The 16,985-nt window shown below is 41.5% G+C and overlaps 1 protein-coding gene across 1 annotated transcript in view; it reads right to left on the bottom strand.

Annotated features, from left to right (window-relative positions):
• The window catches only part of LOC126183632 (trimethyllysine dioxygenase, mitochondrial), a 531,746-nt gene that overhangs the window by 322,575 nt on the left and 192,186 nt on the right, over nt 1–16,985 (bottom strand). The window contains exon 4 of the mRNA XM_049925754.1: nt 6,916–7,031. Within this exon, the coding sequence (XP_049781711.1) occupies nt 6,916–7,031 (116 nt within the window). The remainder of the gene's footprint in view (nt 1–6,915; nt 7,032–16,985) is intronic.

Below are 16,985 nucleotides of genomic sequence, written 5' to 3' on the forward strand. Positions count from 1 at the left end.
GTGATTAAGTGGGGAGATTCCCTATGACCATTTCACAAGTGTACCGTGAATATCAGGAATCGGGTAAAACATCAGATCTCCGCACTGCTGCAGCCGGAAAAAGATCCTGCAAGAACAGTACCAATGATGACTGAAGAGAATCATTCAATGTGACAGAAGTGCAACCCTTCCACAAATTGCTGCAGATTTCAATGTTGGGCCATCAACAAGTGTCAGTATGCAAATCATTCAATGAAACATCATCGATATGCACTTTTGGAGCTGAAGGCCCACTCTTGTACCCTTTATGACTGCACAACACAATGCCTTACACCTTGCCTTGGCCTGTCAACACCAACATTGGACTGTTGATGACTGGAAACATGTTGCCTGGTCGGATGAGTCTTGTTTGAAATTGTATCAAGTAGATGGACATGTATGGGTATGGAGAGTCCATGGACCTTGCATGTCAGCAGTGGATTCTTCAAACTGGTGGCGGCTCTGTAATGGTGTGGGGCGGGTGCAGTTGGAGTGATATGGGACCCCTGATATGTTTAGATACAACTCTGACAGGTGACACGTACGTAAGCATCCTGTCTCATCACCTACATCCATGTGCATTGTGCATTCCGATGGACTTGGGCAATACCAGCAGGACAATGTGACACCCCACGTGTCCAGAATTGCTACAGAGGGGCTCCAGGAACACTCGTCTGAGTTTAAACACTTCTACTGGCCACGAAACTCCCCAGACATGAACATTATTGAGCATATCTGGGATGCCTTGCAACATGCTGTTCAGAAGAGCTCTCCACCTCCCCCACCCCCCTTCCTGTACTCTTATGGATTTGTGGACAGCCCTGCAGGATTCTTTGTGTCAATTCCCTCCAGCACTACTTCAGAGATTAGTCTGAGTCCATGCCATGTCATGTTGCGGCACTTCTGAGTGCTCCTTGGGGCCCTACACAATATTAGGCAGGTGTACCAGTTTCTTTGGCTCTTCAGTGTATTTTCAATTTTAAGATTCATTGCTTTACTATTATGCCTTACAGTACCATGGATGTTCTGGCAAGCAAGTGAACACAAAGTTCTGTATTGGCATCCAAACAATTCACACAAAAAAGATAATGACTCGCTATATAACTGTGCCACTGAGTGGCAGAAATCTATTTAAAGACAACTGAATTTGTAGTTAAGGTTTCTGACAATGCCTTCTTCAGAACTAATAACGCCTACACATTCAGCTATATTGTCCTGAAACTGAAACCTGTCATCTTTTGAATACGTGTGAGTCATTTGTATGAACTACTGACTAAGGTCTCATATTTTCTTTAAAATCCAGTGGCACATGCTATTAAATCATTGATCATGTGAAAGTTCTGCAATAAATATTACTAAAAGAAAACAAATAATTCTTTCAAATGTATCTCAATTATGTGATGATGGCACAAACATAAATGTTGAATGCAAAACTAAAATTTCCTACAGGAAATATATGACAATAGATATACTCTAATAATAAGCCTAAAAGTGAAAATTCTGAAAGATTATTATCACCTTAATGCACATTGTAGTCCAATAATTTTCAGTTGCATTAAGTAATTAAAATATCTATCTAACATTCAATTTAGAATAAGAAATTGAAAATAATGGTAGTTGAGGTGTGAATGGTCAATAAGATATGCATACTAGACACAAAATATTGCTAAGCTTTCTGAACAATGTTCTACTACTGAGGTAATCACATAACACTCATCCACACATGTAATTACAGACACATACACTTGCACTGCTATGTTATCCAAGTAAACTACACTGCACCAGCACTGCAGCTCAACTATGGTGAGGGGTTGTATCTGATGGTGTAGGCCACAGGAGAAGGGAGGTGGGGAAGGACAGAAAGCGTTGGGGAGTAGGGTGGTTGATAGGTGCAAAGGAGAGGTAGCAAGCACATTGATGGATAAGAATGTTACACCAGTGGGCTTTATGTGCCACAGGCAGGAGGAGTTGTGTGTGCACAGTGGTGTGGAGTAGAACGAGAAGGAGAGATAGAACAGAGGTAGAGAGAGATTGCAGAGTGGATGATATGAGTACAGAATGAGTGAGGTAGTGGCCACAGTGACAGCGATTGAAGTGGGTGTGGGACAGAGACAAGTGGAGATTGAGGCCAGGACAATTTATGGATCAAAGAACAACACCCAATTATGTAATTCAAATATGTTGTTATTTAGAAGAGTACAGGTGTTTCAAGATTGTGTGGGCTCTGTAGCAATCATTGAAAACAAGCATGCTGCACTCAGGAGAATTCTCTGCCACAAGGTAGTCAACTTTGCTCTCACTGACCACTTAGTGTTGGCTGTTGATATTAGTAAACAGATGACTGGCATGCATGCCCACATAAAAGGATGTGCAAAATTTACAGCAGAATTGCTTTACAATATGGCTGCTATTACAGGTGCCTGTGCTTCTGACAGGATAGGATATGGCTATGACTCGAGTGAAACAGAATGTGCTAGGCTGGTGTTTAGAACAACTCCTGCTCTTTAGTCTTCCACAGAGATATAGCCCATGTGACAAGGAGTTTCGAATAGGAGTGGTGTGAGGCTGGATCAGGGTATGTTATAGATTGATTTAATGGTGGAACACCATTTTGGAATGGGTGGGAAGGAATGTGGGTAGGATATTCCTCATTTCTGGGCATGACAAGTAGTCAAAACCGTGTTGAAGCACATGAAATATGATTAAGTGGTTCCGATGTGGAGTTATTTGGATAATGGCAGGGTTGACCCTATGCAGCTAGTTCATAGTGCTAATTGGAGAATTTAGGGTCATGTGTCCATATGGCATGTGCACAACATGCTTGATTACAATAGCTGCTTCACAACCCCTACCATCTGAATCCTCCCAATCCATACCAGCATCACTTAACTATGTAGATGTGAATCGTTTGTACAACACATCCTTTTAGCCTACAATCTTTCTAACTTCAATCTTCACTAGCCCCTGTCTCACATCAGACTCCACCCCTGTGCCCTATTTCCCCCTCCCAATCCTCTCTACCACATCAAGGTCTCCTACACACAACCCCTCATCTGCACAGAGAGAGCTCACCAGTGCCACATTACTATCCTATGTGTTTGCTACCTCTCCCTCCCTGTTATCAACTCCCCTTCCCTCCTGCCCTCCCTCCCCTTCCTGCTTCCTGTCCCCCTCACATATTTCACCTAATAAAACACCTCACCCCAGTAATGACTTAACATAGTTGACTAAAACAATGTCACATAAATATGTATGTACATATGTATGTGTTTTTATGTTGGTTCTGTAGCTAGCTATGAAGGAGTACATCATCTGAAAGCTTAGCATTGATTTTAATCTTGTTTATGTACCTATTGATCACTTAATGCCTCACATAAATAATCAGTTGTTACTTTCATTCCTTTCATTATTTATTTTACACCAAGGACTTTCAGTTGCCATATTTAAAGAAGAAATTGTGTAGTAAGATAAACCATTTACTTTTGCCTTAGATTATTAAGGCAGTATTACAGCACATATTCAACTCCAGCAAAATCCCTTCTTGTTCTGAGTATCAGTCTCCAAACTGCATGATACTGATATTTCAGTAAACAAAGGACTTAGAGAAATTTCACCAGTACACATCTCAAAATGGTCAGAAGACTCTGGACCTAAATACTGAGTCAATAGGTTATGGAAATATAGAAATTTTCATAAAATTCTGTTTATGTACATGATATTTTATGCACTCAGCAACCATGTATGCAATTATATAAAATTTAACAGTCAGCCGACCAGTTGCACACCATTTTTTAAAAAATACATAAAACAGGTTCTGATAGCTGTAAGACTATCTTCATCAGAATGGTAAAACTTTTACTATTCTGATGAAGGCAGTCTTAGGGCTATCGAAACCTGGTTATTGTGTTTTTTAAAAGATTGTGTGCAACCAGTTGGCTGACAAATTTTGTACATGCTATTATCTGTACGAAATTTCAGATGCTCTTGTATTTCATTCATAAATAAGATTAGTTTCCCTTTGACTTTTTCTTCAGAACAAGAATGTTGCAAAATTATTGTTGAGATACTTTTATATTCGTAATCATCATCTCATGGTCAGTCACAGTGTTGATTTTGTTCACAGATACACACAGAGTAACAGAAACAACAGTACTTATTTACTGCAGTTATTATTCATATGTAGCAGAAGATGACTGATTACTTATTCACTTATCTTCATTTAAAATTTCTTATTCAAAAGTTGTTACAGCAAGCATTTTTCACTGTATGTTATTAACCTGCTGCTATACAGTCTATGAAATTAACTCCTATGTGGGCTGTACATTCTATGAAATCAACTCATATGTAGGCTCTTTTGAAAATGCAGTATTCCCTTTCTTTGTACCATTTTAGTTATTGATCTCATTAAGCATTTTAGATTACCTTTTAGACACATTAACAGTTTTCTGTTATTGTCATGGAGTTAGTATAACACAGATAAATCCTTTTCTTTACATTTCAGTAAAGTGTGCATTTAAGGACAGACCACTTTTGCCAGTAAATTGTGTCTGGTAACTTATTTGGTAATTCATAAGATATTTCTGCAATATGGAACTAATTACTTTTAAAGAAAAAATTACAGAAAATACTTTAGTATGTGTCAGTGCAAGTGCATAAGCTCCCATGGGTGTAATGTCTTCCTCCTGCCAACATATTTATTTGATTATTTGGCCAACTGTTTATCTGCATGGCTTTCTCACAGATCTTTCTGGTATTTTCTCATCTATGAAAAATTTTGTTTTTATGAGAAACGGTAACTTTAATTTAAGAAGAGAGAGTCTATCCAATTAAGAGAAATATTCTCAACAACTTTTAAATGTGGTTAATCAATTTTCACAATTTGGTCTAAGTGCAAAATAAAACACAATATAATAAACATTACTGAATATATGTTGCTGTTGTGGTCTTCAGTCCAAAGACTGGTTTGATGCAGCTCTTCATACTGCTCTATCCTGTGCAAGCCTCTTCATCTCAGAGCAACTACTCTAACTTAAACCCTTGTGAATTTACTTACTGTATTCATCTCTTGGTCTCCCTCTACAATTTTAACCACCCACACTTCCCTCTAACACTAAATTGGTGATCACTTGGTGTCTCAGAATTTTTCCTATCAACTGATTTCTTCTTTTAGTCAAGATGTGCCATAAATTTCTTGTCTCCAGAAGTCAATTCTCTACTTACCCATTAGTTACATGATCTACACATCTAACCTTCAACATTCTTGTGTAACACCACATTTCAAAAGTCTCTATCCTCTTCTTGCTTAAACTGTTTGTCGTTCACATTTCACTTCCATGGTTACCCTTCAGACAAATGCCCTCAGAAAACGCTTCCTAATGCTTAAATGTAAATTCAGTGTTAACAAAATTCTCTTCTTCAGAAACTATTTTCTTATCATTGCCAGTCTACATTTTATGTTCTCTCTACTTCAGCCATCATCAGTTGGTATGCTGTCTAAATAAAAAACCTCTATTACTTTAATTGTTTCATTCCATAATCCAATTTCCTCAGCATCATCTGATTTCATTGGACTACATTCTATTATCCTTGTTTTGCTTTTGTTGACGACCATCTTATATCCTCCTTTCAACATGCTGCCCATCCGTTCAGCTGCTCTTCCAAGTCCTTTGCTGTCTCCCTGACAGAGTCTGCCTGCCTAGTTTGGTGGTAATGTGCTCGCCTCCCATGCAAGCGGGTCTGGGTTCAATTCTCAGTTGGGTTGGAGATTTTCTCCTCTTGGGGACTGGGTGTTGTGTTGTCCTCATCACCATTATATTCCCATCACCGGCGTGCAAGTTGCCCAATGTGGCACCAATTGAAATCAGATTTGCATTTGGTGATTGAACCTCTTCAGAAGGGGCCTCCCGGGCAACGATGCCACTGGCAAACCTCAAAGTTTTTGTTTCTTCTCTTTGAACTTTAATTCCTACTCAAAATTTTTCTCTGGTTTCCTTTACTGCTTGCTCAATGTACTGATTGAATAACGAGGGGATAGGGTACAAACCTGTCTCCCTCCTTCTAAACCACTGCTTCCCTTTCTTGCTCCTTGATTCTTACAACTGCCATCTGGTTTCTTTAGAAGTTGTAAATAGCCTATAGATTCCTGTATTTTACACGTGCTACATTCAGAACTTCAAAGAGAGTATTCGAGTCAACATTGTCGAAAACTTTCTCTAAATCTACAAATGCTATAAGTGTAGGTTTGCCTTTCCTTGACCTCAGTCAGTACTGCCTTGTGTGTTCCTGCATTTCTCTGAAATCCAGAGTCATCTTCCCTAAGGTTGGAATTCATGTTAATATTTTGCAACTGACAATTAAGTAACACTCATACATGTCAGCACCTGCTTTCTTTGGAATTGCAATTATAATATTCTTCTTGAATCTTGTCTCAAACATCTTGCACACCAGATGCACTAGTTTTGACATGGCTGGCTCTTTCAAGGCTATCAGAAATTCTGACACAATGTCTTCTACTGCAGTTGACTTGTTTTGACTTAGGTCTTTCTGTGCTCTGTCAAATTCTTCTCACAGTAGGATATTTCCCATCTCATCTTCATCTACATCCTCTCCCCTTTCTATAATACTGCCTTCAACTTCATCTTCCTTGTATAAACCCTCTATGTACTTCTTCCACCTTTCAGCTTTCCTTCTGGTTTTCCATCTGAGCTGTTGATATTCATACAGCTGCTTCTCTTTTCTGCAAAGGCCTCCTTAATTTTCATTCAATATAAGGAGAAACAAAATACAAAAATTACTTAAGAATGCTTGTTTCAAAGATACAATACAGATTTTTCATACAATAATGCCATCATGAGATACTGTGGGCATTATAGGTAAACAAACTAACTGAATACTTACATTCCACAAGAAGTTGGTCATTTGATATCCAGCAGTTCTGAGGTTTAATGTCACTGGGAACTGTAAGTATATTTAAGTTTCTTTGATGAGTAGTATGGTTATAGCACAGGTCACATCTGAAATTCAATTTTTTATGTAATTTCCAAAAGCATGTAAAACAACATACATGTTTTATATAGCATTTTAAAGCATTTGCAAAAGATGAAGTTTCTCATCTGGACAAAATAATTATTTATTAGTTTACTTCAACTGGTTAATAATATCATACCATGACAAAATCAAATGAGTCATCGAAAATTATTACATAGAAGCAATTTGCTTGACTGTCATTGGCCCACTATGAGACAAAATATCCAGTCTGCTTTCAATAGGAGTATTATGTGATATATATTCTTGCATATACCTGGATATACATATGCTTATCCATACAACAGTACCACATCCAAGAATATCAGTTGTTTTATACCAAAAATCTAAGTAATAGGCTATAAGTTCTCTGCTTCAGAGCATATACTGAAGTTGAAACATCTTTAGGTACTGCTGAAGCCATTGTCTCTCCTAATAATAAAATCCACCTACATATTTCATATTTATATACCATCTAAAAGAAACAATAACATGTACAGCTGGCTCAAATTCTGATTCTATTAGTGTCCTGAAAATATCTGTGGAACACAGTTTGACTACATAGCCTCCTGGTAAGATTAAAGTGTTGAGTTACCTAGTTAATTAGTTTCCATGGATAATTTTGCATGATAAATCATATGATGTGAAACAAGCCATTATACATTAACATTAAAAATTAATAATTAATTTGTAAATATGGCTACATGTTGAACATTTTATTTAATATGCAGATGTACATCTACATCTACATACATACTCTGCAATCCACCATACGGTGTGTGGCAGAGGGTACCTCACACCACAACTAGCATCTTCTCTCCCTGTTCTACTCCCAAACAGAACGAGGGAAAAATGACTGCCTATATGCCTCTGTACGGGCCCTAATCTCTCTTATCTTATCTTTGTGGTCTTTCCATGAAATGTAAGTTGGTGGCAGTAAAATTGTACTGCAGTCAGCCTCAAATGCCAGTTCTCTAAATTTCCTCAGTAGCGATTCACGAAAAGAACGCTTCCTTTCCTCTAGGGACTCCCACCTGAGTTCCTGAAGCATTTCCGTAATACTCACGTGATGATCAAACCTACCAGTAACAAATCTAGCTGCCTGCCTCTGAATTTGCTTCTATGTCCTCCCTCAATCCAAACTGATAGGGATCCCAAAAGCTCAAGCAGTACTCAACAATAGGTCATATTAGTGTTTTATAAGCGGTCTCCTTTACAGATGAACCACATCTTCCCAAAATTCTACCAATGAACCGAAGACGACTATCCGCCTTCCCCACAACTGCCATTACATGCTTGTCTCACTTCATATCGCTCTGCAATGTTACGCCCAAATATTTAATCGACGTGACTGTGTCAAGTGCTACACTACTAATGGAGTATTCAGACATTACAGGATTCTTTTTCCTATTCATCTGCATTAATTTACATTTATCTATATTTAGAGTTAGCTGCCATTCTTTACACCAATCACAAATCCTGTCCAAGTCATCTTGTATCCTCTTACAGTCACTCAACGACGACACCTTCCCGTATGCCACAGCATCATCAGCAAACAGCCGCACATTGCTATCCACCCTATCCAAAAGACCATTTATGTAGATAGAAAACAACAGCGGACCTACCACACTTCCCTGGAGCACTCCACATGATACCCTCACCTCCGATGAACACTCACCATCGAGGACAACGTACTGGGTTCTATTACTTAAGAAGTCTTTGAGCCACTCACATACTTGGGAACCAATCGCATATACTCGTACCTTAGTTAGGAGTCTGCAGTGGGGCACCAAGTCAAACGCTTTCTGGAAGTCAAGGAATATGGCATCCGTCTGATACCCTTCATCCATGGTTCACAAGATATCACGTGAAAAAAAGAGCGAATTGCGTTTCGCAGGAGCGATGCTTTCTAAAGCCGTGCTGATGCATGGACAGCAACTTCTCTGTCTCAAGGAAATTCATTATATTCAAACTGAGAATATGTTCAATAATCTTGCAACAAACCAATGTTTAGGATATTGGTCTGTAATTTTGAGGATCCATCCTTCTACCCTACTTATATACAGGCATCACCTGCACTTTTTTCCAGTCACTCGGGACTTTACGTTGGGCAAGAGATTCACGATAAATGCAAGCTAACTAAGGAGCCAGTGCAGTAGAGTATTCTCTGTAAAACCAAATTGGAAACCCATCAGGACCTGACGATTTATTTATTTTCAACCCATTCAGCTGCTTCACAGCCCCAGGGATGTCTATCACTACATCCTCCATACGGGAATCTGTACAAGACTCAAAAAGCGGTATGTTTGTAGGATCCTCCTGTGTGAAAGATTTCTCAAATGCTAAATTTAAAATTTTAGCTTTTGTTTTGCTGTCTTCCGTTGCCAAGCCAGACTGATCAGTGAGTGACTGGATGGAAGCCTTCGACCCGCTTACCGATTTTACATAAGACCAGAATTTCCTTGGGTTTTCAGCAAGATCCTACCCACCACCTTTCATAGATTACAATAACAAAATTTCTTTTATGGCATAGAAGGTGTTGTCAAGCAGTAACATTATCAGTTTGTTTCCAAATTTTACTTTGTTGTCTGTCAGACATTTTATATGACAGGGTAAGTAAATTTTTGTTGCTGCATTGTGCACCCCTTTTGTGCTAAGTACAACATTAATGTGGACTAATTAATATCATTTTTCCTCCTGATATTGTAATTATGTACTGTGAACTATTTGTATATGTTTTTGTTGCCTGTACTGTGTCCATTGAAGATAACTACTGGCCAGGGTTCTAGTCCCTCTGAGTTTAACAATTTCCTCATTTGAATTTTCTCTTTCTATCCTACCTCCCTTTAGTAAACTACAGTTTCATTCATGGAGGTGGAATCTCATTCTGGAAGTAAGGAGTGAGGTAATCTACTTTTATGCGTTTCTGTCATCAGTGTACTTAATATTTGTACATAAATAAAAACTACATTCCGTTTTGTGAATATTCCAGTTTTAATTACAGCTATTATAATTAACAGAAACATAAACAATATGCAAGGATCTAATCAATATTACATTAATGAAGGATTACCATATTTACTAATACAATGCCACTTATAAAGGAATGAATATTTATGCATAGACTCATTGAAGCTGGTTTCTGGCAGCTTGTCTCCAATTTACTCAATGGAATGTGTAGGACTGCCTAGTGCTCATCATAACATAGACCTTGTGAGTGTAGGAAAGAAATGCTATAGGTTTTTAGATTGCGAGGGAGTCACTTAGTAGTCCACTTAAAAGAATGAGATGTACAACAACATATGTTGCACATCATTGTCACATTTTTTCAACTATAATAAAATATGCAACAATGACATGCAATATAATATGTTTTGTACATCTCATTCTTTTGAGTCGACTACTAAGTGACTCTCACTCATTCTAAATGCCTATCGTGTATCTTTCCTACACCCGTAGTGTCCTCCTTATGATTAGCACTAGGCAGTCCTACTACACACCCCATTGAGTAAATTAGATACTTGTTGCCAGAAATTAGCTGCACTGAGTCTATGCAACAATATTCATTGCGTTTTAAATGGCATTGTATTAGTGAACACAATAATCCTTCATTAATAAAGATTGATTATTGCCTTGCAAATTATTTATGTTAATGTTAATTGTAATAATTGCAAATAAAAGAGATATATTTATAGAAGAGAATGCTGTTGTTATTTATATACAAATATTCAGTTTATTACAGACAGAAATACATAGAAGTACATTATATTACCACACTTATTACTTACAGGACAAGAGATTCCACCTTGTGGGAAGAAACTGCAATTTATTAGGGGAGCTTAGACAGAAAGAGAAAATTCAACTAAGAGAGACTGAAAGCCTGGTCAGTACTTATCTTCGACAGACACAGTACAACTGATAAAAACACATAAAAATAGCTCACAATAATGTTAAGATTAATACTCTCTGGGATTCGTGAGTTATGAAGGTAAATACAGATCAGTCTTTATGTTCCATTTGATTTGAATAGTCTGCTGAACTGAATTTTATTTTTATACAAAAGGTAAGTGTGCACAACACATGAATCTAAGCACATAAAAGTGAGATATGGCAAAAGTTCAATTTAGATGGAACATTGTAAATGTATTGTCACAGCCAAAGTTGAGTAGCATGGTGGTGGATATAATAATAAACTGTTGCATGGAGGGTCCTGAGTTCAAAACTCACAAGAAGTGAAAAATTTTAATTTCTGTATGCGGTTAGAGTACATTCTAAACGTATCCACAAATGTCAGGAATCATTGTACTGGAATGTTCCCTGTATACAGGGTGTTACAAAAAGGTGCAGCCAAACTTTCAGGAAACATTCCTCACAGACAAATAAAGAAAACATATTATGTGGACATGTGTCCGGAAACGCTTAATTTCCGTGTTAGAGCTCATTTTAGTTTCGTCTGTATGTACTGTACTTCCTCGATTCACCGCCAGTTGGCCCAATTGAAGGAAGGTAATGTTGACTTCGGTGCTTGTGTTGACATGTGACTCATTGCTCTACAGTACTAGCATCAAGCACATCAGTACGTAGCATCAACAGGTTAGTGTTCATCACGAAGGTGGTTTTGCAGTCAGTGCAATGTTCACAAATGCGGGGTTGGCAGATGCCCATTTGATGTATGGATTAGCACGGGGCAATAGCCGTGGCGTGGTACGTTTGTATCGAGACAGATTTCCAGAACGAAGGTGTCCCGACAGGAAGACGTTCGAAGCAATTGATCTGCGTCTTAGGGAGCACGGAACATTCCAGCCTATGACTCGCGACTGGGTAAGACCTAGAACGACGAGGACACCTGCAATGGACGAGGCAATTCTTCGTGCAGTTGACGATAACCCTAATGTCAGCGTCAGAGAAGTTGCTGCTGTACAAGGTAACGTTGACCACGTCACTGTATGGAGAGTGCTACGGGAGAACCAGTTGTTTCCGTGCCATGTACAGCGTGTGCAGGCACTATCTGCAGCTGATTGGCCTCCACAGGTTCACTTCTGCGAATGGTTCATCCAACAATGTGTCAATCCTCATTTCAGTGCAAATGTTCTCTTTACGGATAAGACTTCATTCCAACGTGATCAAATTGTAAATTTTCACAATCAACGTGTGTGGGCTGACGAGAATCCGCACGCAATTGTGCAATCACGTCATCAACATAGATTTTCTGTGAACTTTTGGGCAGGCATTGTTGGTGATGTCTTCATTTGGCCCCATGTTCTTCCACCTACGCTCAATGGAGCACGTTATCATGATTTCATACAGGATACTCTACCTGTGCTGCTGGAACATGTGCCTTTATAAGTATGACACAACATGTGGTTCATGCACGATGGAGCTCCTGCACATTTCAGTCGAAGTGTGCGTACGCTTCTCAACAACAGATTCGGTGACCGATGGATTGGTAGAGGCGGACCAATTCCATGGCCTCCACGCTCTCCTGACCTCAACCCTCTTGACTTTCATTTATGGGGGCATTTGAAAGCACTTTTCTACGTAACCCCGGTACCAAATTTAGAGACTCTTCGTGCTCGTATTGTGGACGGCTGTGATACAATACGCCATTCTCCAGGGCTGCATCAGCGCATCAGGGATTCCATGCGACGGAGGGTGGATGCATGTATCCTCGCTAACGGAGGACATTTTGAACATATCCTGTAACAAAGTGTTTGAAGTCACGCTGGTACGTTCTCTTGCTGTGTGTTTCCATTCCATGATTAATGTGATTTGAAGAGAAGTCTTAAAATGAGCTCTAACATGGAAAGTAAGCGTTTCTGGACACATGTCCACATAACATTTTCTTTCTTTGTGTGTGAGGAATGTTTCCTGAAAGTTTGGCCGTACCTTTTTGTAACACCCTGTACATACAGTATGTCTTCTGGCTGGAAGCACTCTTGTATGAGCAAGTGCTGAATAAACCTTTGGTAAGTGAAGTTGTTGTTCGTCATTCATCTAATTACACCTTCTTCTACGTGACACTATTCTGGTGGAAGGGCCGTGTATTGGAACTTGTGATAGTGCACATTATCGACGACACAGTGGCTCCCATTAGGCCACGATACAGTCTCTGTTTACGTGGCAAGAAACCCGAGTTGGAGCCATATTCAACAGATCGCAATCTATCAGAGACAGAAGAAGAGGAGGACATTACGATGACAGCAACTGTGTGCCACCACATCAGACATCCTTCCGGGTTCTCTGGTGACGATGGCCAAGATCCAAACAAGTGGCTGAAGGTATATGAGCGTATAGCCAAATTTAATAAATGGGATGACACCGTCCGTTTGGCTAACGTATTTTTCTACTTGGAGGGCACTGCCAAGCAATGGTATGAGAACAATGAGGAGAAGTTCACAAGCTGGGAAGTACACTCCTGGAAATGGAAAAAAAACACATTGACACCGGTGTGTCAGACCCACCATACTTGCTCCGGACACTGCGAGAGGGCTGTACAAGCAATGATCACACGCACGGCACAGCGGACACACCAGGAACCGCGGTGTTGGCCGTCGAATGGCGCTAGCTGCGCAGCATTTGTGCACCGCCGCCGTCAGTGTCAGCCAGTTTGCCGTGGCATACGGAGCTCCATCGCAGTCTTTAACACTGGTAGCATGCCGCGACAGCGTGGACGTGAACCGTATGTGCAGTTGACCGACTTTGAGCGAGGGCGTATAGTGGGCATGCGGGAGGCCGGGTGGACGTACCGCCGAATTGCTCAACACGTGGGGCGTGAGGTCTCCACAGTACATCGATGTTGTCGCCAGTGGTCGGCGGAAGGTGCACGTGCCCGTCGACCCGTCGACCTGGGACCGGACCGCAGCGACGCACGGATGCACGCCAAGACCGTAGGATCCTACGCAGTGCCGTAGGGGACCGCACCGCCACTTCCCAGCAAATTAGGGACACTGTTGCTCCTGGGGTATCGGCGAGGACCATTCGCAACCGTCTCCATGAAGCTGGGCTACGGTCCCGCACACCGTTAGGCCGTCTTCCGCTCACGCCCCAACATCGTGCAGCCCGCCTCCAGTGGTGTCGCGACAGGCGTGAATGGAGGGACGAATGGAGACGTGTCGTCTTCAGCGATGAGAGTCGCTTCTGCCTTGGTGCCAATGATGGTCGTATGCGTGTTTGGTGCCGTGCAGGTGAGCGCCACAATCAGGACTGCATACGACCGAGGCACACAGGGCCAACACCCGGCATCATGGTGTGGAGAGCGATCTCCTACACTGGCCGTACACCACTGGTGATCGTCGAGGGGACACTGAATAGTGCACGGTACATCCAAACCGTCATCGAACCCATCGTTCTACCATTCCTAGACCGGCAAGGGAACTTGCTGTTCCAACAGGACAATGCACGTCCGCATGTATCCCGTGCCACCCAACGTGCTCTAGAAGGTGTAAGTCAACTACCCTGGCCAGCAAGATCTCCGGATCTGTCCCCCATTGAGCATGTTTGGGACTGGATGAATCATCGTCTCACGCGGTCTGCACGTCCAGCACGAACGCTGGTCCAACTGAGGCGCCAGGTGGAAATGGCATGGCAAGCCGTTCCACAGGACTACATCCAGCATCTCTACGATCGTCTCCATGAGAGAATAGCAGCCTGCATTGCTGCGAAAGGTGGATATACACTGTACTAGTGCCGACATTGTGCATGCTCTGTTGCCTGTGTCTATGTGCCTGTGGTTCTGTCAGTGTGATCATGTGATGTATCTGACCCCAGGAATGTGTCAATAAAGTTTCCCCTTCCTGGGACAATGAATTCACGGTGTTCTTATTTCAATTTCCAGGAGTGTATTTTCGGTGGAACTGCACAAGTATTTCGGAGACACACAATGACACAAGTGCAAGACTGAAGATTAAGTGCAGGGCACAGCGTCCAAAAGAAACTACAGCATCCAACATTCAAGACGCCTTGGAGCTGTGGAAAATAGTGGATTCTAGAATGTAGGAAGAAGATAAGGTTGCACATTTCATGAAGGGTGTTGCTGAGGACATGTATCGAGCCCTACTCCTGAAGGAGGTTTCGACAGCAGACGACTTCATAAAATGGTGCCAGTATATCGAGACAATGCATCAACAAAGAATTACACGCAACAAGTTTGAACGGCTTCCAAACGTCGTATTAATGTCTGTGATGGAGGAAGCAACTGATTTCACAAGTGTTCTTAGTCAGATAGTGAGAGAGGAAGTTCAGAAGGCACTTGGATTGCACGGCGAGCAAAAAAACCGACACACTTCAAGAGGTCATAAGGGAGGGAGTGGAACACACATTGAACCCAATCTCTCGTCCTTCATTTATTTAATTATTTAATTATTTATTTATTTATTTATTCCTTTAAAATGGTGAAAAATTGGAGACCCAGGTGGAGTTATGTTCCTACAATGCCGCATGAGGAACCTGTTTGGGCACCAAGGAAGACTGACGTCTGGAGGACCCAGGATAACCAACCAGTATGTTTCCACTGTGGGCGACTGGGACAAGTGGTGCGCTATTGTCAAGAAAGGCGGCGGATATTTGCTGACGTCCGCGCCAGAAGACAGCAGACCGATCTTAGCTGACGCCAACTTCGGGACGACGAAGATGAACAAGAAGACGTGGGTGCAGGACGACGCAGGTCACCATCGTCGCAAGCTAGCCGCTGGAGACGACGCCCCCCAACACGCTGATCAAGGTCTCTATCGCCGTTTAGAAACTCCAGCCGATCACCTAGCCGCCGCAGCTTGGAAAACTAAAGAGTGCGACCTTCCTTGGAGGTGAGGCCGCCAAAGAGAAAAACCTCCGCCATCGATCATTACAGAAATGATAGGAAACTATGTCGATATTCTCACGGATTGTTGACCAGCCCAAGCTCTTGTGGACTCTGGAGCATCATATTCAGTCATTTCGGAGAAGTACCGTCGCCAGTTGCAGAAAAACGTATTCGTCGACAACAAAACATCTCTGCTGAAGGTGGCTAATGGGAAATATGTAAAAGCTACTGGAAGACGTGCCATTCTTGTGGGTGTAAGTAGCCATACACAGCCCTTAGAATTAATCGTCTTACAAGAGTGTAGTCATGACGTCATTCTCGAATGGGGCTTTCTGAAAGAGTCTCAGGCAATTATAGATTGTGGTCGCTCGAAGATTGTGCTAGACGAGATGAGATACTGTGTACAGAAAGATGCGCATCCGAGTGTGTGGAGACTATGTGTGCTGGATGAAGTGATCATTCCTGCAGTCAGCGCTAGAAAGGTAACTGTCATGTGTCAAGCCATGCATCAACCCATGGATCTTGTAGTGGAACGTAAGAGAAGCATATCACTGAAGAATAACTTGGTCATCCCAGCCTCTGTCGTCTTGTTTGAAAACAGATTCGGTGACTTGTGGATAGTTAACTGTCGCCGAGAACCGCAGATCCTTCCAAGATGCATGTGCGTAGCAACCGCTGAGCCGTTAATTGAAGAACAGCTGAGCGTCACAGAAACATCCCGGGAACAACAGAAGCAGCTACTTGCCATTCTTCAAGAGTTCTCTGAATGCTTCAATCCACAGGTGAAGAGCAAATTAGACAAAACGGCGGTGAAGCACCGGATTAGCACTGGAGACCATCAACCAATAATTATGAAGAATGACATCATTCAGCCTTCGCAGAGCCCATGATCGTCACCAGTGGTCCTCGTCAGGAAGAAGGATGGCAGTTGGCACTTTTGTGTTGATTACAGGAAGCTTAATAAGATAACTAAAAAGGACGTTTACCCTCTTCCACGAATTGACGATACACTAGATTGTCTGAAGGGGAATAAGTTTTTCTCAACCATGGACATGTACTCCAGATACTGGCAAATCGAAGCAGATGAGGCTGATCGTGAGAAAACTGCATTCACCACCCCAGAGGGCCTGTATGAGTTTAAGGTAAT

This window comes from Schistocerca cancellata, chromosome 4 (assembly GCF_023864275.1).
Source record: "Schistocerca cancellata isolate TAMUIC-IGC-003103 chromosome 4, iqSchCanc2.1, whole genome shotgun sequence".
Taxonomy (NCBI): Eukaryota; Metazoa; Arthropoda; class Insecta; order Orthoptera; family Acrididae; genus Schistocerca; species Schistocerca cancellata.